Raw genomic sequence first — 26,998 nt, forward strand, 5'->3', positions numbered from 1 at the left:
TGCAGGGTGCGACAGGGGGCTCAGGGCAGGGAGTTGGGGTGCAGGGTGCAGCAGGGGTCTCAGGGCAGGAGTTGGGGTGCAGGAAGGGTGCGAGGTGCAGGCATGGGGCTTAGGGCAAGGATTTGGGGGGCAGCATGCAGGAGGAGCTCGGGCTGCAGGCTCTGGCCCGGTGCCACTTACCTAAAGCGGCTCCGGGGTGGCAGCAGTGCGCACCGGAGCCAGGGCAGCCTCCCTACCTGCCTGCCCTGGCCCCACGCCACACCACTCTGAGAAGGCTCTGGGGTGAGGCTGGGGATCAGGGGTTTCAATGAAGGAGGGGGCTCTGGGCTGGAGCCGAGGGGTTCAGAGCGTGGGAGCGGACACAGAGCTGAGGCAGGGGTTGGGGAGCAGGAGAGGGTGCGGGCTCTGGCTGGGGATGTTGGCTCATGGTGGATCTGGGGATGAGGGGTTTGGGGTGCAAGAGGGGCTCAGAGCTGGGGCAGGTGGTTGGGGTGCAGGAAAGGGTGCGAGGTGTGGGCTCGGGGAGGGAGTTTGGGTGTGGAGGGGGGCTCAGGGCTGGGGTTGAGGTGTGGGAGGGGGTACGGGCTCCGGGAGTGCAGGAAGGTGTTCCGACCTGGGGGTGGGTGGGTGCAGGAGGGGGTGTGGGCTCTGGGAGGGACTTTGGGTATGGCAGAGGGCTGGAGGTGTGGGATACGGGCTCTGGGAGAGGGTTCCAACCTGGGGCAGGGGGTTTGGTTGTGGGAGACAGTTCGGGATGTGGGTTCCAGCTAGGCGTCGCTTACCTCATGTGGCTCCTGGTCGGCGGCGCAGCGGGGCTATGGCAGGGTCTTCCTGCCCTGGCTGTGTGTGACTCCCCGAAGCAGCCAGCATGTTCGGATCCTAGGTGCAAGAGCCAGGGGCTCTGTGCGTTACCCCTCCCCGCAGGTGCTGCCCCCGCAGCTCCCATTGGCCGCGGTTCCTGGCCAATGGGAGCTGCAAAGCCAGCAGAGCAGTGCGCGGAGCCCCCCTTATCGCCTCTGTGCCCAGGGGCTGCAGGAATGTGCCATCCGTTTCTGGGAGCTGTGTGGAGCCAGGGCAGGCAGGGAGCCTGCCTTAGCCCTGATGCCGCCGACTGGACTTTTAATGGCCCTAGCGCTGTAGTGCCACTGATCACTAGTCACGGACAGATGTAGACAGGTGCAACATATTGTGACTCGCGTAATCTAGACTCGAGAACTGGAACATAGAAATGTCTGGAGCCTGGAAAGCGTAGACAGGCAAAGACATTAGAAAGACGCTTGCATTCTTCTTCAAAAGTGGCTGGCTGCAGAGTCAACCTCAAAGCTCTCTACGAGGGGAAAGGCAGTGCTCCTCCAACATGCTCATTTAAGTAGTTTTATGTCTGTGTGGGCTATGTTTATATGTGGACACACAGGGAGGTATGGCTACTTACTTATCAGGAAGTTCCTTCCAAAACCCCTGGATCTGAGCTATCCAGCAGCAATAAAAAAAACATTTTGGATACCGAAGCGGGGCCAGATTCATGCTAAGCACGACAAAGCACCATGAAAAAAGAATTCTCATATTATTCAAACTCATAGAACAGAACAGGCTACATTCTCCTCTAACTTACACCAGTTTTACACTAGTGTTGTTCCACTGACTTCTGAGGGAGTTACTTTTGATTTTCACCACTGTGAGTAAAAGGCAAATAAAGACCAGCAAGCTCTCTGTGCCACTTAATATGAAGCGTAATGTAAATGGATACGTTGCAAAAGAAAAAGCTTAAATTATGAAATGTCTCCACATATTCAGCATATCTTAGACAGCTCAAAGCCTCATTGTTGATATTTTGCCCATACCTGCTGCAAAACGATGTTTTCCTTGTACGCTCGTTGAAAATAAAGGGCCTGATATGCCTTTCACTTCCAGTAGCGTGAATCAGGAGTAACTCCACTGACGTCAGCGGAATGACATTGATCTAAAACCAAATGTATGGGAAAGCCAAATCGGGACCCCTGTCTTTTCTTATATGCATATATCTTCCCAGCTTATCTCATTATGGAGATGTCAGTGGCGATCCCATTGTTAAGGGTTGACTTTTGCATTTAAACTGGGATTACATTTTGAGAACATAGTACTGTACAATTAGAACACAGAGGGACAGATGCTCAGTGGGTGTCAATCAGCACAACTCCATTGAAGTAAATAGACTTATGCTGACTTACACTAGCTGTGGAGCTGGTCCAGAGCTGTTTAGTTGAAAGTGATGATCTTTTGTACTTGGGTAATTTATTACTGTAGGGACATATATTCTAATAAATTATATAAATCTCTCAAAGAATTACAGCAGCCTTATTGTAGATTGGCTCTAATGCAATAGGAACTTATCAACACTTAGGGTTTGATAAGAACCATAATCTTGCTATTCACATGTGCTTCTAATTATATTAAAACATTTATCCTCTATAAAAAGGGAAAATGGGCAATGTTATCAGCAATTACTGACAGCTTGTCTTGAAACTGACACTTTAAAAAAAATGTACACAGCTTTCCTTGTCAAAAGGCAAACCTGATCAACATGGTATTTACTGTACTACTGTACGTTTTCCAGTCAATTATACTCCAGTGTAAAAATCTTCCATTGTTATAGATTCACAGAAATTACAAGTGGAAATTATCCCTGAGGCCACTTAGTTCACCACACCGACAGTGCAGAGATGCTCCCTACAGGGTATTTTCTAATGTTTAATCTAGTCTCCTATGACAACTGTCCCAAATGATGGGGCCTATACCACTTCCCTGGGTAGAATACTCCATAGCCTTACATATCTCTCAGTAAGTTTTGCCTGTTATTCATTCTAACTGTTCCCTTTCTTAGTTTCATCACATTGCTTCTGGTTATTTCCTCATGTAGCATCCTCAATACTTCTTTGTCCTTGGAGTTGATTATAACATGACAATTCTTGGCTCACAAGAAGCGCTTTACAGTTAGACAAGGAGCAATTCACATCCTGACTGACAGCTTGCTGACATTAAAAAAATAAGGTACTTTTTACACACACACACACACACTATTTGCATGTACCAGGATGGTCATTGATGCCTGAAGTTTTGCAAACCAGGCCCTTAGTCCTTGCATGTTTACTATAGGATTACAAACTCCTCAGAATTAAGAACCCTTTTTACTCTGCAACCACAGTAAAGAGATCGTGAAGTCCTTCCTCATTTTGGTGAGCCCTTACTCACTTAAGCAGCCCCATTCACTTCAGTGGGATTACTGGTGTAAGTAATTGCTCACCAAGGTGAGTAAGGGCCCTGCAATCTGGCCCTACGTTTATATGTAATTTGGTAGAACTAAGTGATGACTGCATTAGAAAGTTGTAGAGTTCTGCATTTATTCCTAATATGTCTTTAAAAAGGTAATTCAACGGTATTGAGTACACAGAACATTATTAAAGTCAAACACAACTGTGACACCCTTCTCCCAATCTCTTCAACGCTCTGATTCTGTAGGCCAATCCACCTCCCCACTTCTTCAAATCCCTCCTACCCATCTTTTCCCACAACCCCCAGATAACAATTTTCTTTAAAAATATAATTATCTAAAAAAGGACAGAAAACTTGGACCAATAGTGACAGTTAAAGTTACCTCTGTGTTGAGATTATTGGTTCAGGTGTATTCCCATTTTAAGTACAAGGAATTTGAAACTGAAAGAATCTTTCAAAATAAAATAACTTGTTCAGTGCAACTACTTCACCAGGATGTATACTGTACCACCAGGCAACTCCATAACCCAACCCTCTTCCTTTAGTTACCTCCCCCAGCATCCTGTTTTGTGTGCTGTCTTTACTCACCATGAAAATCCCCCATACACAACTGCAGTGCTATATACACCTATGTTTGATAATAATATTCAAAAGTCTGTGTTAAAACATGGACATACCAGGTAAAATTTCAAAAGCACATATGTGATGTAGGAGCCTAAGCCCCATTTTTAAAAGTAACTTGAGCATTTAAGGCCAGATTTTCAAAGGTAATTAGGGGCATCAAGATGCAGAGAGGCTTTTAGTGGGCTTTTCAAAAGCTCTTAAGCAGGTTAGGTGCCTAACTACCATTGAAATCAGGAGCCTAAATCTATTGAAAATCAATGGAATTTAGGCTCTTAAGTGCCCAAGGCACTTCTGGAAATTTTACCCACAGTCACTAAATTCATAATGTCACAATATAACACACTACAATGGATCAAGGAAATCACTAAAGCCTGAATTAGAGAGAACCATTGCCCTCAGTTAGGATTAAGACCTTTGTCCCCCTTAAAATGTGTTTTTTAAATCATCAAGCAAAATGGATTTTATGAAGGCAACAGACTTTTGTGCTGCTAGTCACAGTTCGAAGGTATATACTGAGCTTGGTTATTGCCTGCTCTAAAATCTATCCTTAATAATAAAAGAAACTTACCTTCACAGGTCAGTAAGAAGTACTCCATGTTGTGACTGAATGACGCACTGAAATAAGTACAGTTTTCAATCAAATCACAGGACAGACACTGCCTGTTGAAGTTTCCATTTGTGTTTGCACTGAAAAAGTTAATACAAGTACATGAAGGTCAATTGAGCGAGGGTTATCTTGAAGCTACATTTTTTAAACTTCATTGCACCAGAAAAAAGGAACATAACTTTCTCAACTATACTAAGAGACGAGGCATTCTAAATTGTTGCGGGGGGGGGGGGGGGGGAAGGGGCGGTTGCCAGAACTGAAAAGATATTAAAGGGTATTGATGGCTTTTGTGCATGGCAGGTAGTTATGTTAGATGCTACAGCTTTCCAGAAAATAATGGATGCAACTGAACTTTCAATATAAACGGAACATGTTTTAATTCAGGGAATAGACATGAAACTAGGGATTATTTCTATGTTAGATGACGTTTATTGCAGACAAAGGAGAACTAGAGATCTTGTCTTTAAAAGGCAGTTTTTCTGACTTGCTAGTGGCTACCTCATAGACAATCCTCTCCCTTAGCATTCAAAGAGTGGGTCATGGAGTGTTAACCACAACATCCAGGTAGAAAGAAAAGATCATGTTTTGCCTGCTTTGTTTTTGAAGTACGCAATTTGGCATGTGTGTGCGCTCAAGAGCACTATGCTGGTTAAAGACTAAATTACCATTTATTAACAAATAATAAATAATACTTAGCACATCTATAGCACTTTTCAACTTCAAAATGCTTTACAAACATTACCTAACTGATCCTTAGAACACCTCTGTGAGGCACGTCAAGATTATTACTCTATTTCACGGATAGCAAAGCTGAAGCAGAGCAGCTGTGTGGCTTGCTCAAGACCACAGGAGCGATCAGTGGCAGAGCTAGGATCACCACACAGTTGTCGCCGGCTCCCGTTCCTGTGTTCTCTCCAGCTCACACTTTTCTTCAGGAGAGGAATCCCCGTGTGACTCACTAACTCTGAATTTAAAAACTGAGAGCCAGATCCTCAGCCGATATAAACTGTCATAGCTCTATTGACTTCAATGGGGCTATGACAACTTACATAAGTCAGTTCACTACATGAGCCACCTTTAAAGGCTAGTGGGGTATGGCAAGGTGGAAGCAATGTAAATTGTGCCACTGTTTCCTGTGAAGAATTCTCCCCGAATTGAGCTTTAACACTGAATTTTATTCACTCCAATACAAATGACTGGCCCAAACAGACTCAGCATGATTTATTTAATTAAAAAATGCTGAAAATACCCTAGCCTCTCACAAAGCCCTGTGGACAGCAGTGGGCAAATACAGAGGTTTAAGAATGAAGGAAAAAATTAAATGACTGGTAATTCAGTTTGTTGTAGTCCCTTCTCTGCTTGAGAGAAAAAAACATAACATCATACTGCAGGATGTAAATATACTGACAATCTCGTATCAAATGAAGCTAGCACGGCCCTTCCCTTCTTTGTGGATGCTTCCAAGGCAGGAAAAAATACCACAAGATGGGATGAAGGAAGGATGTTAAAAGAGAGGAATACAACAAACTTAACTTGCAGTATGTGCCTCTATTTCCTCATCTGTAAAATGGGGATAATAATGCTTCCCTCCTGCCCAGGGTGTTGTGAGAATTAATAAATGTGCATTTTCCAGTGCTTAGAAATCTTGTATGAGAAAAAATAAGGCTGGATTCCTAAAGCCTCTTGGCAATTGAAACAAGCATTTTCTAGGATGGAATTTTTGTTCTTTACTCCGGTTTCCTTCTCACACAGCGACATATTTATTAGCTGTAATATAGATACCATGTACGTAAGCTAACCATTGTTTACCTATTACACCACTACTGAGAACATATTGGAGCCACATGAAATTGCAGAAAAACATTCACAAATGTTCAGCAATTTTGTTCTGCCTATTTTCAAATACCAGAACTTCTGTGGTTTGGTTAGATTTCCATACAAACAGTAACGTGATTGTGAAAAATACAAATGTATGCAATGATGCAACTTTTTGCAGTGCATAATAATTTTGTTTAAAAATGTTTCCATTTTAATGTGCCATTTGCTTTAGAATGGGACCAATTTCTAATGGGCAATGAAATGAGAAAATGCTCAAATTTCAAGCATTTCAAATTTGGTTGCAAACCTCTTTCCCATTTGGTGACATGCTCATGTTTATTCCTTAGCTTCAATCAGAGAATAAACAATGTCAGTAATGATGGGCACAATCCATCTTCTATCATGATCTCATTCATAGAGGAATAACTGGAAAATGATCTCTATGAAAGAACTGAAAAACATACCTATATAAGTGTCGTCGTCTTGGTAAATCTTCTGTGCTGAGGAAGTAACTAAAAATACAAAGTACAGTAGTGAGAAATAGAGTTTTGGAAGGGAATTTACAAATATGTTATTAAACAGCATCTCCATCCTCACGCCCATCTTTTGAACATTTCCTTGATCTTGTGAAGCAAACTGCAAGGATATGTGACTTCTCCATTTCACTGAATCAGAAAACCAATCAGAAGAGACCTCTCTTCAGCACAGAATCAAGGAAATGTTTTGTAAACTGCACTGAAATTAAAAATAAAAACAAAAATATTTCAATGCAGAAGTATACATGATAGCTGTGCTTCAAGGGAAAAATGCTCCATGCAAAAACCCCCTGAATTCAGGTATGTAGGCTTGGCTTGACACGAGTAATTGGACAAGGGTGAGGCCTCATTTCTTGGGAGACAGCATTAGGCAGGTAAATGGATCAGCAGGTTGGAATGGAAGCAGAATGTCTTTACCAGCTAAGATAGGGGAGGAACACTCAGGGAGCCATTTACAGTGGACAAGATAACAATGAATACAATAAGTCGGGAACATAAAGATGAAGTAAAGAATGAGTTGTATATGAACAGTGAATGGACAGAGCATGCGGTACAGGGATTGGTTCCAGCAAAGTGACCAAGCCAATCCCAAAACATTTGATGCAATGTAATGTGTAAAGGTATATAAAGGAAGGGGGCTTCTGTGTAACTTTGGTTGTGTGGTATACCCTGTACCCAGCCTCTACGTTTAAGTCTCATCAACTCAGCGAAGCTTTTCTGTATGTCAAATAAAGGAACCTAAGCGTCAAGACCAGAGTCAAACTGAGTTCTGGGGGAACTGAATGGAAGATGTCTCAGAGGCAACCCCAACATACTGGTGCTGGGACTCAGATCGGATCCATTCATCTTGAGCAAGTAACATACAGTTTATTATACGAGTCGCTTTACTGTCAAGGATCACAAACCATCAGTTTAGCAATGGCATTGGAAGGCTTTAAATCTGAGGTGGTTTCCAGGGCACCAGAGGAGTAGGTTAAATCTAAGGGCAAATCTTATGGATTTCCCAGACAGGTACTGAGGGAGACTGGGTGGAAAAGGAACGCCAACGAATAGTGCTAAATAAAAAATGCAGAAAGGAGAAGCAAAAAGCTTGTTATTGCAGGAACTAATCCAGGAAATAAAAGCCCTGCGTAGAGAAGTAAAATAGCTAACCATTATGTGGGAAATTTTGAGAGAGAAAAGAATGGGCTGGAAGAGCACCAAGAGATACATAAGGCATATGCTGTGCAGTCTAATGAGGCATTTTTAAAACAAAATAAAAGTGGACACTAGAGAGTTACTTTCAGTACCTATGTAAAAGAATACTTGTCAGAGAACAGTAGAGGTCTGTTGAATGCCACTGAAATGTTAAAAAATAAGACCCATTGGCAGCCATGAAAAAATAGTATTTAGTTTCTTTTTTCCCTAAGGTAAAGAAAACCCGAATCAAGACAGAAGTTTCATGTGGATTATTTCTCGTGGCTAAAACTTTACAAATGAAATGTGCCACCTTAAGGGATGAGTGTAAAAGGCATTAAAAGCAAATGAAAGTTGTAAAGAAGGAAATAAACTAAATGGAAATGATTCCTGAAAGGTCAGGGAGAAAACAATCTCTTTTACCTATTTGCATAAATCCAAAGTAAAAAGCAGCCATCCTTCACAGACTGTATTTAGTGAGCACAGCTTTGCAAGCAAAGTGTACTACATTAAGAAACAAGTGGGGAAAAACATTAAAAAATAAGTTTAGAGTCGCTGAAAGAATTCAGCTGAGAAATGTGTCACTTTGGAAAATAAGTAAGTGATTTAAGGACAGACTGTGAAGTTAAAAGTATCTTTTGCACAAATGAACACTGCAAAGTTTTGGGGCAATTAAATAGTTGGGGGGTGTTGCAGTAAATATAAGTAGTGAAGCCCAATCACCAAAAACCTATTTGAAAGTGCCATCCAAGTTCTCTTTTCTTTTAAGAAGTTATTAATTATGAATAAAAGAGCTACTGTGAATGGTGCAGTGGCCATTCAAAAACATGACAAAACCTCCAACTATAGAAATCCTATTCAAAAGTTCTGTTTATCTGTGGTATAAAATACATTTTACTAAGAGAGTAAAAACAAAAACTATATGGTGGAGTTTTGTAAGAAAAAAAAAGATTAAAATGTCTTAGACTAAAAACAGGTCCAAAGGGTTTAGGGTTAAGACCTATTAAGGAAATATTGTACAAAAATGTTCATTTTATGTATGTGTCAGTGTTATTACATTTTACAGGTCTGTAGGTCTACCTAAAGAATTATGCCTACTAAAATTTAGTGCAATATATAGTTAAAAACTGTTGAAAAAAGTTTCTAAACAAAAATGTACACTTTAGAATGCATAAGACTGCCAAGTGGGAGGGCAAGTACACCAAAAGAAACTTAATAGAATTGCCAGAGGAAGCGGACTGTTTAAAATTGGTGTGTCTCTCAGAAACCAAGCTGATATAGAAATGCTGTGGGAACATGACCAAGCATTTCAATAGGAGATAGCAGCAAAATTACTGCATCCACTGAATAAGCAAAACCAAGGACTCATTAAGGAAGCTTTGTTACCTCTATATATTATACATAATATTGTAATTGCTTGTAAAGAAGTATGCATTAAGTCAGTGTGTTAAAATAATAATATGTGTAATATGTGAGGAATACATACTATACAAAATAAAAGTGGTCTTAAGTGATATGAAGCAAGAAAACTTGACCTCTTTTTTCACCACAGAAAAGTTACCCCAACAAGGAATAAAGCTTTACAATGCACCGTACCTTTAAATAGATTTTTTTTTATCTAGAGATTTTAAAAAAGCAACCCACCCCTCTTCCCAAAACATTTGATCACTTATGATTCTTTGAACAGCTGTGTGGCTTCAGGCACCTGAAAAACCCATTGAGAGCCTCAGCTTGAAGAGGGGATTCCAACCGTTAGGGAAGATATAGCCTTGACTTGAGAGGAATGTCATTGTCTAAGGGTTAGTCTACACTGGCAACACAAGCACTTTAACATGGCTTGTGTAGTCCCGGCAGAGTGCTGGGAGAGAGCTCTCCCAGCACTCTAAAAAATACCACCTCCACGAGAGGGGTAACTACCAGCGCTGGGAGCGCAGCTGTTTACATCGACGCTTTACAGCGCTGAAACTTGCTGCACTCAGGGGTGTGTTTTTTCACACAACTGAGCGAGAAACTTGCAGCACTGTAAATTGCCAGTGTAGACAAGCCCTTCACAGAGACACTCTAGCCAGCTCCATTTCTGTGTGATAAGTAATGAAAGCACCAGCTTTCTGAGGTCATCATTACTGTTTCAGTCCGTGAATTAGCTGGATATGCAAGGGGTGGCCAACTTCAACTCAGAGTGCAAAGTCAAGGTTGATATCTCCATGGGGGCCAAAGGCCATAAGCTTTACAAGGGTGGTGATGACCCACAGGAGCAGATATTGTTTTAGTGGGGGGTGGGAGGGGAGGACTGAATAACATAACGGCTGGCGTACCCAATCCAGCAGGTCTATTTCCTATAAACTGTGCTCACCTGGATATGTAGATTTCGCACATTGGGCAGTCAAACCACAAATATCACATACTGTTAAAATTGCAATGTGAGTAATTATGCCAGCTTAGCCCTCAGCTCACACTGAAGTCAACAGAAACTGTGGGCATTTTTAGCTCCTTCCAGAATTGGGCCCTTAATTATGATTCAGTGTTTGGGATGGGCTAATGCCTTTTGACTCAGCTATTTAGTGCCAACGAGGGATAGTGCTGGAGATAATAGATCATTTTAAATTTAAGAAGTCTAGAATTCAGCATCTTGCATCTCACTGAAACTTTGCCTGAAAGAGCAACTCCATACAATGTGAACTGGAAACCCTTTCAGAGTGCTCTCTTCTATGACATTTTGCTGAGATTTAGGACAATGGGAAGCACACCAAGAACTGGAACATCACTAACAAAGGATCAAGGTGAAAATGAGGGAAACTGTAAAAACAAGATGGCAGTTTACTGAGCAAAAATGTTTGTTCATTACAATAGTTTTCGTGTGTGTCAAACAGAATTTTTTCCAAGACTAGGAGGACTAACAGAGCAAAGCCATCCAACACAGAACACAGAACTCTCTCTTCAAATTTTGAATCAAATGTTGTTGATGAAGAAACATAGCAACACACACACAAACATACACACACGTATATATATGTAAACCAGGCTTCTTTCTGTGTGTCAAATATCAAAATGAGATTGATTATTAAACACACAAAGTCAGTGGTAGGGGAGGGAACAAACCAAGGCAAGACTTCATTGAAACACTAGATTGTAAACTAGAGATTAAGCCACGAACAGATGTAGACAACCCTCTCCTGCTGTCTGTACATCTAGCTGTTCATGCACACACACTTCTGATGCTTTCAAGATGGCTACTGTAGACTAGCTAACTCTAGAGCCAGAACTAAAAGATGAAAGCCTGTTTGGTTTGTTACTTACACCGACTTCTTTACTTACATTTTATGCCTCTTTTCATCATATGCCAAAATCTTTGTCACATCCCAATCACCAGATGTAATGGACTGTAAGTTATCACTGCTGCTATTGGGCTGCCAAAAAAAAAAAGAAGAGAAAAGTGTGTTTTCTTTTTTCTGAAAAGACGACACTTGAACACAACTAAAAAACCTCTCTTTTTATTTCTCAAAACATGATGCCCTCATGACTCCTCCATGCTTGTTAAAAGTAATCACTAATTTGTGATTCCCCCAAAGTACTGTATTGCTATGAATTTGCAGATACACTTAAATATACTGAATCAGATTAATCTCTGGCATAACTAAATTGATGATAATGGAATTAATTAGGCCCAGCATAAAGAATACAGATGGAAGTCCTTTCCTGTGATCCTCTTTTGCCCATGGGTTCTGGATAATAACCTCAGATAATTGTGCAGAGAGCCACTTATTTACGAATAATGAAGGAGAAGCTTGTTTTAAAAAAACCCAAAAGTGACATTCTTTGAATTTTACTTGAAATGTGAAGACCTTTTAATTATAAATCTAAGCAAACTGCATCACTTGAAACTCTTGTTCCTCCTATGCTTGAAATGCTACTAGCATTTAGCACAGTTAAGGTATTCATCCTTATGGACAGAGGGATTCAAATTCTCCATAGACACCTTGATATATCTTGGGTCTAAACACAGGTCTTATGTTCATGGAATGTTCTAGTCAGCACTGAAAAAGAATAATAATGGTTGTTTCACCTGTGACGATGACATGGCAATATGGTAGAACTTTCCTCGCCCCCCCTGAGGAATGGCTCGGATGAAGAAAAACTTCCGTCCGTCTTTGGAAAAGATTGGCTCTTCATTCTGTAAATGTCAATTGAGCGGGTTTAATTTTCACTAGTTTGGGCTTCTTGGTGTTTTTTAAAACTGTCCACAGAGGACTTCTAACAACCACCTAAAACAAAGAAACAGCCCCCTCAAAACAGGGAAAAATGAGCCCTGAAATTCTGAAAACCCTTGTTTTTGTATCCCCTGAGAAGCAGTCATCTTTCAGCTAGCCTCCTGTGGAATTAAAGGGAGACAGACAGTAAGGCGGCATTCTTGGCTTCAAAGGCAATCCCCATTTGCAAAGCGGAAAAAACCTACATGCCTACAGAGAAGTCTGTTTGGGGGCAACCGGAATGAAGCGTTTTAATAAACATAGACTTAGCAGTGTGTGCCTAGCAAATCTTGTTTACTCAGCTGGAAAAACTGCACTGAGCTGTGTATCATTCCACATACATTTTCTTAAAGAAACATCACCAACCTGTACTTCAGAGTCTAAGTCCTGTCTCCTTCCCTACCTTCTCACAGATGATTAATTCACAAAATTATTTACCCGGGGGGGAGGGAGGGGGAAAAGGGAGGAGGCGAAAGAATAAAAAGAAAGAAGGTCTTTTAAAACTGTCTTTGCTTCAAGGTTCCCAGGTGAACCTAGTGATTGATTTTCATCCCATTATTGCAACTTTCAGTCAGAGAGAGACAAGGTGCTGTGCATGGAAATCAAACACTGCAGGGCAGTAACTAGTTCTTTTCTTAAGACTGTTTTGTTTTCTTTTCTGCTGTAGAAATCCATGAGCGGCTGGGACCTTTCTGTTGGGGGAGATAGTTGTGTAGTAGACTACAAGGGAATGCAGAAGACTTTGATATATATGGTCCCTGAGGGTGGCAAAAATCATTAGCTCGATATACCATGGCATTCGGCTGGTTGCACCTCCTTTGTTCTAGCTCTTACTGGCAGAAAGGCTGGTTACTAAAGTACAAAATTTAATCTCCCAAAAGTGCATATCGAATGAATTTAGGAAGAATCTGAAGCCTTCCTTCCCACGCCATCAGATGTTGCTTAGAGTATGAACAAGGCTCCACCATCCCTGTCTATCCTGGGGCACTCTTTGCATATTCAGTATGCTGTTAAGTCCCATAAGTTTCCCCCTCTCTGAGTACTGTTCAATGGAGCGATTCTTTCAGTAAGCCCCTTGTGTGTTCCACCAGCCACCCAATGGACACATCTGCCATGGCAGATATTCTGGTCTTATTCTTAACACATGTCAAAACACCAAGCAGAACCAACCAAGATCAATAATAATAAGTTGATCATACTGCGGATTGTTTTAATGTTATAGATTAATTATTTGCATTAACAACAAATGAATCCTTTTAATTTTTTTAATGCTGCAACAGCATTCTTGCTTTATTTTACTTTGCTCCTTATCATTCATTAAGTATTTCACTTTCTATTAGTGTTAGGTTTACAAAGTCTAAATTTTGGGCCTAACTTGCCAGGTTTCCTTGTATTTTTCTTTCCTTACCTGTCTAGAAGATTGTAAAAGTACGACCATCTCTCGCTTGGCAAAATTTCAGGAAATAAGTCTCACCTGCTTCTTATAGTTTCTAGAACTTTAAGTATGAAAATCTATATGATTATTTCCAGAGTTATGCTAAGAAGATTAAAAAAACCACTGGCAAACTACTATCACACCATGGGCCAAATTCTATGCTGGTGTAAACTGGCACACTTCGATTGTAGTCAATAGAGCTGTACCAATCAAGAAAGGTACAGAATTTGTACTGTTTATACAAATTTGTACTACTGTAGCAGCATTTCTCTTGGCAGTGGAAGTAGACTTTGTACAGACTGGTTTAACAGATTACTTGAATCTATTTCCAGGTACAGAGAAAAGTCATACATCAGACAAATGATTACTGATCTTCATCAGTACTCCTCTGAGGTTATGAGTGGTCTGTTTGTTGTATCTACTGATGGAAAAACTCCCTTAATATAGTCAGGTTTTTTTTAAGAACCTGTAGTTGTGTTGCAGAGACTCAGTATGGACACACACAAAAAGAGGCCACTGGGACAGAGATTTTGGGGATATAATCTTCATATTGTATAGAGCAGCACTAAGGATCTTGAAAACAAACCTGGCCTGAGTTAAAGCTGATGTGTGCAATATTTTCATCTTATCTTAAGAGAAAAAATGAACTGGAAGGAAATGCATTTTAGGTTCACACAGTCTAGTATAAAAATACTAAAATTGGCACTGAAAGAAAAATTAGCATGGTGCAGATGAAAATAAAAAGTAAAATTAACTCTGGATGCACCCATTTTCAGGAAGCAAGGCTAACTGGGGGGAGGAAGAATTTACTGATTCATTAAGAGGCAGGGTGAACCAGAGGACAGGGACCTTGACCAGGACTTGAGAAAGTGAGGTTCCATTCCTTGGTTTGCCACTGATGTGCTGTGTGACCTCAAGTAAGATACTTCACCTCTGTCTTTCCCTCCCACCCTTTGTCTCTTTAGACTGCAAATCCTTTGATGCAAAGACTATCTCCTATTATTTCTGTGTACAGTGCCTAGGACAATGGGGCTCCAATCTTAGCTGTGGCCTCTAGGTGCTACCATACTAACTAATTATAATAATTCTGCATAGAGATGAGTGGAGAAAAGCAGGGCGCTTTGAAAGCTGGTTTAAGTAAGGGTCAATGTGTATTTATTTATTGGTACATATAGTTTTGTTTTGAATGAATTTGCTCTTGTTCATTTTATAGGCAAAGGGTCTAGGAGTTTCACACAGAAACAGATACTCTGAACTACCCCGTCCATCTCCTATAACTCCTGTGATGCCCTCCCCGCTCCCTTTACCCTCTTCAGGACAATCCTGCTATTTGTCTGCTTGACCCAGTTGACCCCGGGTCCCACAATGAATAATTTTGTCATGTGGCTTTCAGTGAGATGTTCATTTTTGTTGGATATATACAGTATTCCTAATTCCCAGAATGATGGCCCCATAAATTATTTGCTTGCCAAGAATGGCAGCTTTCCGTAACAGTGATGGTATGGGACTCTCACAGATGAGTGTGGCTTTTTAACCCTTTGCAGTTCACCTTTCAGTGAGATTGTGGATTTGAGGGATTTGCTGAAATGTTTGTATTGTGGGTTAATGTCAGTGAGAACCATCCCCCTTTCATGGCAAGCTACCTCACCACCCCTATCCCTGCTTATCCTTGGAGCTATGGGAGCCAGCTTCCTCCCTCCCGTACTAATTTCATCCCCGAAGCTAAGGGGCCAGAATCCCCACTCCTTGAGTCTCCTTTTCCCCCACTGATCTGTGAGGTTGGGTTCAACATACCAATGTCGATCTCTGAGGCCAGAGGGTCCACCCCCAACAATATTAGAACACGACATAAATACTCTGATTAACCGAATAGTATGTGTATGTCTATGTGTATCTCTGCTCTCCACTGGATGGAATCAGAACTGCTCAACTAAGTGCCATTAGCCCCATGCTGCTCACACCAGACAGGGATTCCCCTTTAGCTCAGGCAGAAGGGTCCTATGCTTGTGAATCATGAGGCTCTGAGTTCTATCCCTGCTGTGCACCAGGGTCACTCGGAACTTGAAGGCAATAGCAGTGCAGCAGAAATGAAGTCCAAGGTAGCTAGGCATTTTTTATACTTCATTGGTTCTAAATACAAAATCCTCACTGAAGGTTGAGCGTAAAGGATTAAAAAGCCAAACTTGTTTGTAAGGTTCCCAGAGTACTGCTGTTATTGAAAAATGTAACTGATGCTGCATACTAACTACCTGTGAGAGAACCATTGCTAGGGCCATCTTGCCATGGTGATGGGAACAAGGGAGGTTGAATGAGGTTTTCAATATCTCACTGTAACACACAACAACATTCTTCATTATAGGACCAAGGCTAAGCTGAGGCAGCTATGGAAATAGGAGGACTGGTGTGAAGAGTGCAACCCCAGGGGAACAAAATCAGGGGTAGATCTATGTTCAGCCAAAGTAGGTGTTGTCAGTTCTCTCTCTCTATGTAAAACTCCTGGCTTGAAATCCTGGTCCCACTGAAGTCAATATAGTCAGGATTTCACCCTGGATTCCACTTGCCTATTTAAAAAAGTTAAATTTAAGACAAAGTTATATTTACAAGAAATAGGTAAATAAACCACAACTGAAACTCATTGAAAACCAGCCTTCAGAGGTACCTGCTTTTCCCATTGCTTTCTCTACAGAATGAATTTCTCACTTTGATTGTTGTCCTTGCTTCCTGGAAATGAGTGTCTTGCTGGAGCTAGGTAAGGGCTATCTACAGAACATTATAACGTTCATATAATAATAATTATTTCCTGCTGGAGGAAAAGACTCCTGCTGAAAGTAAGGACTCTGACAGCAGGGAAGGATTCCATCATTTCTCCACTGCTGGAGCCTTTCCCTGCCAGGGTAAAGATTCCGTCAATGAGGAAAGACTTTGGCAGCAGGGAGGCAGTGGGGAAAGGCTTTGAAATGGGGGAGGCAATGAGGGAAGGCTCAGCCTTTCCCTGCTGCCTCCCCTCTGCCAGAGCCTTTCACTGACTTGTGCAGCTACACATACCTTTCATGCTGCCAAAAATGGTGCGTAGTGTAGACTTATGAGCCTAAGTACCATTTTCAAAAGTAACTTAGGCACTAAGTCACTTTGATTTTAAAACACAACTTAGGTGCTTTTGAAAATTTTACCCTTTGGCTCCTAAACGTTTAAGTGACTTTTGAAAATGGGATTTACGACTCCTAAGTCACTTGGATCCTTTCTGAAAATTTGACCTTTGATCATTTAACGGCAATAGGTAGAATTTACCCTGTGCGGAGGGCCAGCAAAAGGCCAATACACAACTTAAATACAATGTAAGCCCCAAAATAAGGCTTAATCAGGGACTTCACTAGGGGACAGACTGTGTGCTGGCTCTCTGTGAATTTCGCCCAATACTTGTTTTTCAGGTTCCTTAAATTCAAGTTCAACATATGCTGGGAATTATGTTTCCAGCCACTGTGGTCTGCAATGTAAGAGGGCGTCTCAGATACATTAGGTGAAGATGCCCCTTACTTCAACAAGAAGAGCTTGTATATTCTGTTAAGAAAATCCCTTCTATAATATGAACCATCATGATATCAAAGTACCACTTGGAGTTCCAAAAATAAGCTTTTTCTCTTGGGGGAAAAAACATTTGAAAATATAATCACGAAGAGAAGATCACTGTTACCTGTCTGTGTAGCCAGGCTTCACTTTCATCTTCATGTTTCTAAAATGAAAGGACATAATTAAAGAGCGTAATTTGCACAGGTTACATTTTGTTCATTGGTGCAGAAAGCAGTTTGACTGAATTTGAACAGGGGTGAACAAGCAGCGAGAAACTGTTCAAGCATGCTGTTTCAGAACGTAATCTTGGGCTGCTCTTTTTGTCCTCTATTGTTTCTCTCTGATAAACAAGCAAGTGAGCATATGGGAAGGCATGTTAGCCTACTGACAGAAAAAGGAACCCAACAGATACATTACTCCCTAAAGAAAGATAGCAATTTAGTTGTTGTTACACTGTTCCCAGCAACTTTGTGTGGGGCCTTGTCTACACATAGTGTTTGCACTGACTTTAACTATACTAGTTCAAAAACCGAATTAGTTAAATTGGTGCATCCGCATAGTGTGGATGTAGTTATACCAGTTAAAAGTTGTTTATATGTTGGTACTGAAACAAACTATAGTGGTCTTCATGTATGTATAAAAGTGCCCACATGAGGGAATTGCAGCAATTTAACTAAATTGGTACAAAACGATGTATAGACAAACCCATGTATATTTCTATTGAGCTCAGATATTAAAAAGGACACCCAAGTTAAAAATAGTAGGGGTGTGTGTGTGACAGAGAATGCACCTACATTCTCTCTCCCTATATATAAATACACATATATATTGTACAGCTAGAACTGGATTGTGCCTAGCTTTTCTGTACGGGGCCACAATCAGCCCATACCCCTTGCACAGTAAATATTGTATACATCTCTTATATTCTATCTATACATAAAGTACTGTGTGTCCGGTGACCCACTTTCAGATAAAAGAACTGAAGGATATTCTCCCCAGGGGGATTACAAATACGGAAGGTCAAACAATCTTCTTTTAAGTGTCTTTCCTACCTTTGTGCAGACTCCAGTGGTAGCATCACACAGCGTCAGGATAGAAACGTTCTGTGCCCTGTTCAGCCAATTTACTGCCACTTTGGTGCTAGTTGCCCATTTCACCATGGTTATGTAGTAGTCCCTGGAAACATGTAAATGCACTCAGCTAGTATTGCCGCAGTGATCACTTACATCACTAAAGTACGTGCAAGAGATATTAATGCCACAATATTTTGCAGCTCAGCAGAACACTGGGGTTTGTGGATCGTACTATGAATGGACAGGAAAGGAAAAGTCTATTGTTATTAGAACATCTCTGTCTTGATCTTTCTAGGGCTAGTTATGCATTCATATGAACACCTGAAAATGGCATTTTTTGGGCTATGCATGTATCTGCAACTTCCCACTCTGCTTGCCAGCTGTGAAAATAGAGGGGTCAGATCTACCAACACAGCATCACACACGTTATTCAGAACCTCCCAGGAATGGGTGGAAAGTGCATTGGGCTACATATTCAAGCATACATGACCAAACAAACAAATTACATGGACTATTTCCACTCTCATATAGAACTACTGGCCTCTAAATATGCATATTAGTTAAAATGCCTGTTAGGGTCTGGGGAGAAATAGAAAGAGATGGTTTATAGATTCTGGGGACTCTGGCCCAAGAGGTCTGACTCAGTTAAAGAACAAATTAATCCCCCATTCAAACAGACCTCTACAACCAGTATGAAACTATAGAGGCTTAGTAGTGAAGCCATGCTGAAAATAAACTAGTTTTATGGAGTGGAAAATCAGACTGTAGGTGTTTAGCACAGCAAAGATTTGTATAAAGAAGTCAATGGAGCTGCACCAGTTTACATCAGAACCTGGCCCACAACCTCTGTCACCATCTTCTTATTACTAAACATTTACATTACGATCACTCTTCAGGAACACAACCAGGTTGGGTTCCATTGTGCAAGGTGCTATTCAAACATATAATAAAGGACAGTCCCTGCCCCAATGAGCTTATAAAAGACAAGGTGCAACAACTGGATGATACCAACAAGCAGGCTGGGGTGGAATGAAGGAGATGTGTAAACAAATAACTATAATAGGAAGTGCAAATTCTTAGCCAGTTAGTGGTAGCAATCACAACTCTCCATCTTCAGTCACAGAGGGATTAATCTAACGGGCGAGACTCTTGCTGAACTGACAAACGTAGAGATACAATAATATACTGGAGGAGTATGGGCCAAAAGCACCTTTAAATTATAATACAATGACTTTTCATAGTGTGCAGTCTATAAAAATTTTATGAGTTCATTTGTTTGCTATAAGATATGTATAAGGAGTTGTTGCTCTCCTTGGGATTAATGTGCTGTGTCACTAGAGAGTATTCTGGCAACAATTCCCATACATAGTGCAGAGAAAGGGCAAAAGCAACAACGATCTGTTTGTCGAGCAAAATAACAAGCTGGAAATTAATTTTGTAGCTTTCAGCAATATTTAGAGCATGAATTTGGCTGGGGAAAAAACGAACGAGTTCAGCTGCATGCACAATGCTGGAAGACAGGGCACCTTTGGGCAAGGTAATAGTGTCCTGGAAATTCAGTGGCTGAAGTAAATTGTGATTTTACTCAATATCAGCAGTAGCACATTCCCTAGGTGGGGGGAAAACGGTCACGCAAAATTAAATTGTTTTAAAAAAATGACAGTCAGCAGCAGGTTTGGCAACAAGTAAACATATAAATAAAAATATTAAAAAAGCAAGAGTAACTATTCATTTAGGACAAATTGTTGATTGGAGCATTTTTCCGTAAATCCCATTGAGAATCTGAAGCAAATAATGGAGTGCCCATCTTTAAAAAAGGGAAGAAGGAGGATCCGGGGAACTACAGGCCAGTCAGCCTCACCTCAATCCCTGGAAAAATCATGGAGCAAGTCCTCAAGGAATCAATTTTGAAGCACTTTGAGGAGAGGAAGGTGATCAGGAACAGTTAGCATGGATTCACCAAGGGAAGTCATGCCTGACTAACTTAATTGCCTTCTATGATGAGATAACTTGCTCTGTGGATGAGGGGAAAGCAGTGGACGTGTTATTCCTTGACTTTCGCAAAGCTTTTGATACGGTCTCTCACAGTATTCTTTCCAGCAAGTTAAAGAAGTATGGGCTGGATGAATGGACCATAAGGTGGACAGAAAGCTGGCTAGATCATCGGGCTCAACGGGTAGCGATCATTTGCTCCATGTCTAGTTGGCAGCCGATAACAAGTGGAGTGCCCCAAAGGTCAGTCATGGGGCCGGTTTTATTCAATATCTTCATTAATGATCTGGAGGATGGTGTGGATTGCACCCTCAGTAAATTTGCAGATGACACTAAACTGGGAGGAGTGGTAGATATGCTGGAGGGTAGGGATAGGATACAGGGGGACATGATATGGATATGAGTCAACAGTGTGCCCTTGTTGCCAAGAAGGCTAACAGCATTATGGGCTGTATAAGTAGGAGCATTGCCAGCAGAGCGAGGGACGTGATTGTTCCCCTCTATTCGGCATTGGTGAGGCCTCATCTAGAGTACTGTGTTCAGTTTTGGGCCCCACACTACAAGAAGGATGTGGAAAAATTGGAAAGAGTCCAGTGGAGGGCAACAAAAATGATTAGGGGACTGGAACACACGACTTATGAGGAGAGGCTGAGGGAACTGGGATTGTTTAGTCTGTGGAAGAGAAGAATGAGGGGGGATTTGATAGCTGCTTTCAACTACCTGAAAGGGGGTTCCAAGAGGATGGATCTAGACTGTTCTCAGTGGTAGCAGATGACAGAACAAGAAGTAATGGTCTCAAGTTGCAGTGGGGAAGGTTTAGGTTGGATATGAATTTGGATTTTTCACTCGGAGGGTGGTGAAGTACTGGAATGGGTTACCTAGGGAGGTGGTGGAATCTCCTTCCTTAGAGGTTTTTAAGATCAGGCTTGACAAAGCCCTGGTTGGGATGATTTAGTTGGGGATTGGTCCTGCTTTGAGCAGGGGTTTGGACTAGATGACCTCCTGAGGTCCCTTCCAACCCTGATATTCTATGATTCTATGTTAAATTTTGATGTCACACAAGCTGGCTGGGATGTAACAACTAAAGCTCTTATCTTAGAAACTACACATATTAGTTCAGGTCCAATATTGTCTCCCTTGCAAAAAATGAAGATGGGAGTGCAATCTCAAATTCCCTCCTTATCACTTATCTCTGCACATTGCCTACAGAACTTGACCAGCTGGCAATCTACCTAAGTACTTATGTGGCCTCCATTTCCGTAGTATCTGAGCACCTCCCTGTGAGGTAGGGAAATGCTATTATCCCCATTTTACAGTTGGGGGACTGAGATACAAGGAGACTAAGTGACTTGCTCAAGGTCACACAGGAAGTTTGTAGTGGAGCATGGAATTGGGCCTGGGTCTTCAAAGTCCCATGCTAAGCACTGGATCATACTTCCTCTTACTTAGCAACTAGGCAAGTGGCAAACTGAAACTCCTGTTTAGTGTTGAGGATTCCTCATTTCTCCACTTGCATTATTGAGTCCCCCACCTGACATTTGTCTGTTTATCCACCTAGTCCATCCTATCACAATCCTAGATTGTGAGCTCACAAGGGGAGGGATCACCTTTTTACTATTGTCTGCACAGCACCCAGCACAATGGGCCTCCAATTCTTTATTGTAATACAGATGGAATAGTAATAAACAACAATAATAATGAATTTCATTTGTTCTCACAAGAAATTCACCTGAAAGGCTTAGAAGTCTTTCAGGAAATATATGGACCCCTTTGAAGAGGATCACATTGCTTCTCATAGCAGAAATCATCTCACTGTTTCATCATGAGACATTTACATTCCCATAACTACATGTATGGTTTGCAGCTAGGAATCTAAAATCCAAATTGTGCATGCACTTAATAATAGGAATGTCAGCCATCACAAAAAACGGTGAAATGTTGCCTGGCAAAATGACACACAACTTTCCATTTTGTGATCTCAAAGCATGTGCAGTCAGTTCCTATCTCAGATTCTAGTGACTGGGCTCCTTTCTTAGTAGTTTATTTTTTGATGACCTGTGCAAGGGTCAGATGCAATCGCAGTCTCTGCACTCAAGTGTCTGCTCTTGTAATGCACCACTGAGGCACACTTATGGGGCAGATAGGAGATGGGACATTACCGTGCTCCCAGGATGACTAGCTGATTGATCAGGCTACTTGCTACAGCTGGTTTAATATTTTTCATCAAAATATTTTTTTTTGTGATGAGCTTGCTTTGCAACAACAAAATATTTTTATTTTGGTCCAAATTTTCTGGCTTTTCAGCAAAAAACAGACACCAAAATTTTCTGTGACAATTTATTTATTTTTTTTGGTAACATTGTTCTGTTTTGATAAAAATATTCAGTCTTCAAGTTTTGAAAGCCAGTTGTTTTTACCAAAACCTGAAAAATTTTAACAAAAACAGTATTTGGAAACTAAAACTTTGTCTTTGATCAATTTTGGTTTTTTGACGTAAAAAATAATTTTGACGGGAGGAAACTTCAGGGGGAAAAAAAGAAAATTTCTCAAAATTCCCTTGGAAAATAATTTGCATTTTTACTACTAGCTCTTCCAGTTCCCTTGAGGAGAACCCCACACTAAGAAGATCCCCCGGCACACCAGGAAGTGCCACTGACTGCATATATCTAAGTGAATCGATTGCGTGTGTGTTAGCTTTATTTATACTGACTTCTCTGTTTGTAGATACTTGTGAGAAACACTCCCTTCCTCCCTGAAGCTCTTTTCAGTGACTAAGATCTGGTCTACACTATACCATTGAGTTGATCCAACTACATTGCTCAGGGGTGTGAAAAATCCACACCTCTGAGTAACACAGTTGAGCTGACCTAACCTCCGGTGTTGACACCGCTAGGCCAACAGAAGTATTTTCTCGTCGACCTAGCTACCACCTCTCAGGGAGATGTATTACCTACGCTGACAGGACAACTCCTCCTGTTGGCATAGGTAATGTCTACGCTGAAGAACTTCAGCTGCGCAACTGCAGTGATGCAATGTTTCAAGTGTAGGCAAACCCTAATTATATAGGAGATCCCCACTGTCTGTTCTAATAAAATGCAATCACAGTAAGTCCTTCATTTCAGAACAATATATGCATAATGAAAATGTACCCCTGAGTCTAGCAGAACCACTTGTACTACGCTCTGGAAATGTTTTTGATGAAATACATAGGGTCATTAATTTGTGTATATTTTGCATCATTGTATAATATCAATTATATCAAATAAATTATTTTAGTTCATGATTGTTATAGCTAAACCCCACACTACACATATTTATTAGAGTACTAAGATGTGGCAGTTCTATAAACTGTTTCAAGCTGTTATAACAATACAACTATGTTAAAGAATTTTAGCTTGTACCTCTTTGCATACAGACAATGCTACTTCCCAATCACCAGTCCAACAGAAAAATGACAGTAACAATGGTCTTAAGGTATCACATTATACTGAGCCATTGCTTGATACATGCACATTTGAAATTGTTTTTATAAGACAAGTCCTGTTCTGCATGTTTTTGAGTGTATTCACTGGTGACACTTCTGTCTTGGTAGTATAAATGGATCTGTAATGTAACACTTTAGAATGACAATGCCAAAAACACCATGGGGAAGATTCTGATACCCCTTACACTGAAGGAGTACCAGAAGGTGCTCAGATACTAGTGATTAGCACAGTTTAAAAGCCTACAATAGATTAGAATAAGATATAGAATCAAATAGACTATAATAAAACAAATTGAAGGACATCTTACTCCACAGATAGTTCTATTGGTTTGGGACCACTTGTGGAGTACAGAACTACTCCACCTGTGTAACGGTATCAGAATCTGGCCCTTTATATTTCTCATGCACAATGAAGATTAACCCACTACACTCCCCTCCCCCCGGCAAACAGGCAAGTTTCATCTGCTTTGTGCAGTGCCTACTGGCTGGTGTGGTTTTGTTTGGAGGCCCAACATCTAATTAAAAATATTCCAGAGGTACCAGTATATCTGTCTGGTGACCATACACAAATTAATATCCTGGAGGAAGAGATCTTTACAAATTGTATTTGACATTCACACAAAGTGCTCTGTTAGTATTTGGAGAGGGACGATTAGTGGCAGTGTAGGCATGGAATCAGATTCTGATCTCTGTTATACTGGTGTAAGTCCACTGAAGTCAATGGACTAACTCCTGATTTACATCAGCATAAATGAAATCAGGATTTGGCCTCCAGGCTTTTGTAGGTGACTGCATCAAACTTGAGCTAAAGCAGCAGATTAGAACTCTTCTCCCCTGAAGGCAGACTGATTATGATAATAAATTCTTATGCCAAAACATTACACTGTTCTTTATAGCCGTATAATGATTTGTTTTCAAGTGTCCAAGAAACCACAACATATAGGCCCCAGGTCAGCTAAGCACTTAAGAGTTATTGTGGTGTAGCAGTGTCACCATAGTTAAGATTACATCATGACTTCTATTTAAAAGTCAACCTTTGTACATAAGTTCTCTGAAATTGCCATGATTAGTCAGATTGCCTTGAAATCTGGCATGCCTCAGGAGCGTACAGGGTAGGGTCAGTGACCCAAATTTGGGGTCATTTGAGCCAGGGGTTCTGGAGATACAGCCCCTGAAAAGATTGCAATTTTCAAAAAGTTTCTCAGTGGGTTTTCTTTGTGCAGAGCTAGAGAGCAAACTACTGAAGTGATTTGAGTCAAAATGGTTTCAATTTGTCAAGTTTTACCCAAAGAAGTGCATGGCACTCACTAAATATTTGGGGACCCAAACTGAGACCAATATTTAAGAAAACTACTGTTTTTTACAGTGTATATGTGCCAGTTCAGAGAAACAGCTAGAGCGTTTCCATTCCCACCAACGTATGTGCTTTAAAGCCCGACCTTTATAAGGGCTCAAGAATTCGAATGGTTACTCAGATTGATTTCAAATTTGTTGTGCCTGATGGGAGTGCAGGGTATGGTTAGTTGTTTCAGATTTGGGGTCATTTGACTGAGGGGTTCCTGCCTTACAGCTCCTTTCCTCCCTGCCCCAACAAACAAAACGAAATCCCAGTTTCCTTCAACTGCCTTGTATTGTTAACCTGAGAGGAACTGATGACTGGGATGAGTCACAGACCTTGTTGAGATTGATGGCCATGAATTTACCCTTCAATTAACATAATTAAGGATAAGTTAATCACAAGCCCCCACATAAGACAAAAGGCATTTTGGATTGAGTGCCTGGAGGTGGCTACAATTAGTGAGTCATGGGTGGCAATTTTATTTGAGGGGGAATGTAATGAAAGTATCTGGGGACAAAATTAGACATGTGAATGTTTCCTGGGTGGGAGAAGGGTCATTAGGGGGGTGGAGGAGTGGGGAAATTGGGGGAGTGGTGTTTGGCAATGCAGTAAGGGAAGGGGGATAAATTGGGTGTTGATACAGAAAGTACTCTGGGGGCATTCTGCATCAAAATATATAAATTCTGCACACAATATTTTAATTTTCTGCAAAATTCTGCAAATTTTGTCTATAAATAAATTGGGAGGCTTCAGCATGGCAGTGGGGAGCATGGAGGTGGAAGATCATGGGACACAAACTCAGTGGTGAGGCTACACCCAAACCTGGCACAGTGCAAGGGCCGCCCATGCCTCAGAAACACCCCGCGGCCCTGCTCCTCTGTGCCAGGTGCACCAGGAGTGGGCAGGCAGGCTCAGCCTAGCAGGATTGAAGTGTGGATGGGCTTAGTGTGGGGCAATCCAGGTGCGGGGTGTGAGGGTTCTGTGTGGGTCAATCTGGATGTGGGTGGCTCAGTGTTGGGATCTCGTTGCAGGGGGTATCTGGATGCACAGGGGCTCATTGGGAGGTTCCGGTTGAAGGGGCAATGGGACACTGCTGGAGGATCCAGGTGAAGGTGATTGGGGTTCAGCAGGGGGAGTCTGGGTGTGGGGGGCTCAGTGGTGGGTGGGTGTAGGAGAGGGGGGCTTGGTGGGGTAGGGATCTGTCTGGGGGGGGGGCTCATTGGAGTGGTCCAGGTCAGGGGGGTGAGGTTTGGCGGCAGCGGGGGGGTGGGGGGGGTCATGGGAGAGTCTGGGTGCACGGGGGTTGGGTGAACAGGGGAGCAGCTCCCAGTACAGTGACCCCTCCCCCAGCAGCTGAGGAGCGATGGGGGCAGTAAGCAGGGGGAAGAGGGTAAAGGGGAGGTGCAGAGCTTCCTGCAGCTGGGGGAGGTTTCTGGGGATGGGTCTTAGCCTGCCCCAGCCGTGGCCTCTCCTTACAGGGGAAGCTGGGACTAGCAGCTGAGCCCGATACACGGTAGGAGCCACAAGCCAAGGCATCTCCAGCCCCAATCTCCCACCCCCACGGTGATTTATCTCTCTGCCAGCTGCTCTGAGTGCCCAAAATGACATGCCCGTGCTGATGGGGTGGGGTGCATGACTGCTCATGAGGATTCCCTTCACTTCCCAATCAGAACTCATTTTTCTCCATGGAAGCAAAGAAATCTGCAGGGGACATGAATTCTGCACACACGTCGTGGCACAGAATTCCCCCAGGAGTAAAAAGGGCAGAGAGGTTTGGGACTTAGGTGAGGGAGGCGTGGGAGTTGGTGGGAGTGGAGGAGTGAGACACTGGGAAGGGGTATGAGGTATAAG

At 41.8% G+C, this 26,998-nt stretch overlaps 1 protein-coding gene across 7 annotated transcripts in view; it reads right to left on the reverse strand.

Annotated features, from left to right (window-relative positions):
* Nucleotides 1–26,998, reverse strand: part of DPP6 (dipeptidyl peptidase like 6) — an 807,813-nt gene that overhangs the window by 58,607 nt on the left and 722,208 nt on the right. For all 7 annotated transcript variants that reach the window (XM_073334581.2, XM_073334585.2, XM_073334583.2 and 4 more), the window contains 6 exons: nucleotides 18,312–18,435; nucleotides 17,384–17,422; nucleotides 12,074–12,181; nucleotides 11,326–11,417; nucleotides 6,763–6,810; nucleotides 4,442–4,560 (listed from right to left, as the gene is read on the reverse strand). In XM_073334581.2, coding sequence (XP_073190682.1) covers nucleotides 4,442–4,560; nucleotides 6,763–6,810; nucleotides 11,326–11,417; nucleotides 12,074–12,181; nucleotides 17,384–17,422; nucleotides 18,312–18,435 — 530 coding nt within the window. The remainder of the gene's footprint in view (nucleotides 1–4,441; nucleotides 4,561–6,762; nucleotides 6,811–11,325; nucleotides 11,418–12,073; nucleotides 12,182–17,383; nucleotides 17,423–18,311; nucleotides 18,436–26,998) is intronic.

This window comes from Lepidochelys kempii, chromosome 2 (assembly GCF_965140285.1).
Source record: "Lepidochelys kempii isolate rLepKem1 chromosome 2, rLepKem1.hap1, whole genome shotgun sequence".
Taxonomy (NCBI): domain Eukaryota; kingdom Metazoa; phylum Chordata; order Testudines; family Cheloniidae; genus Lepidochelys; species Lepidochelys kempii.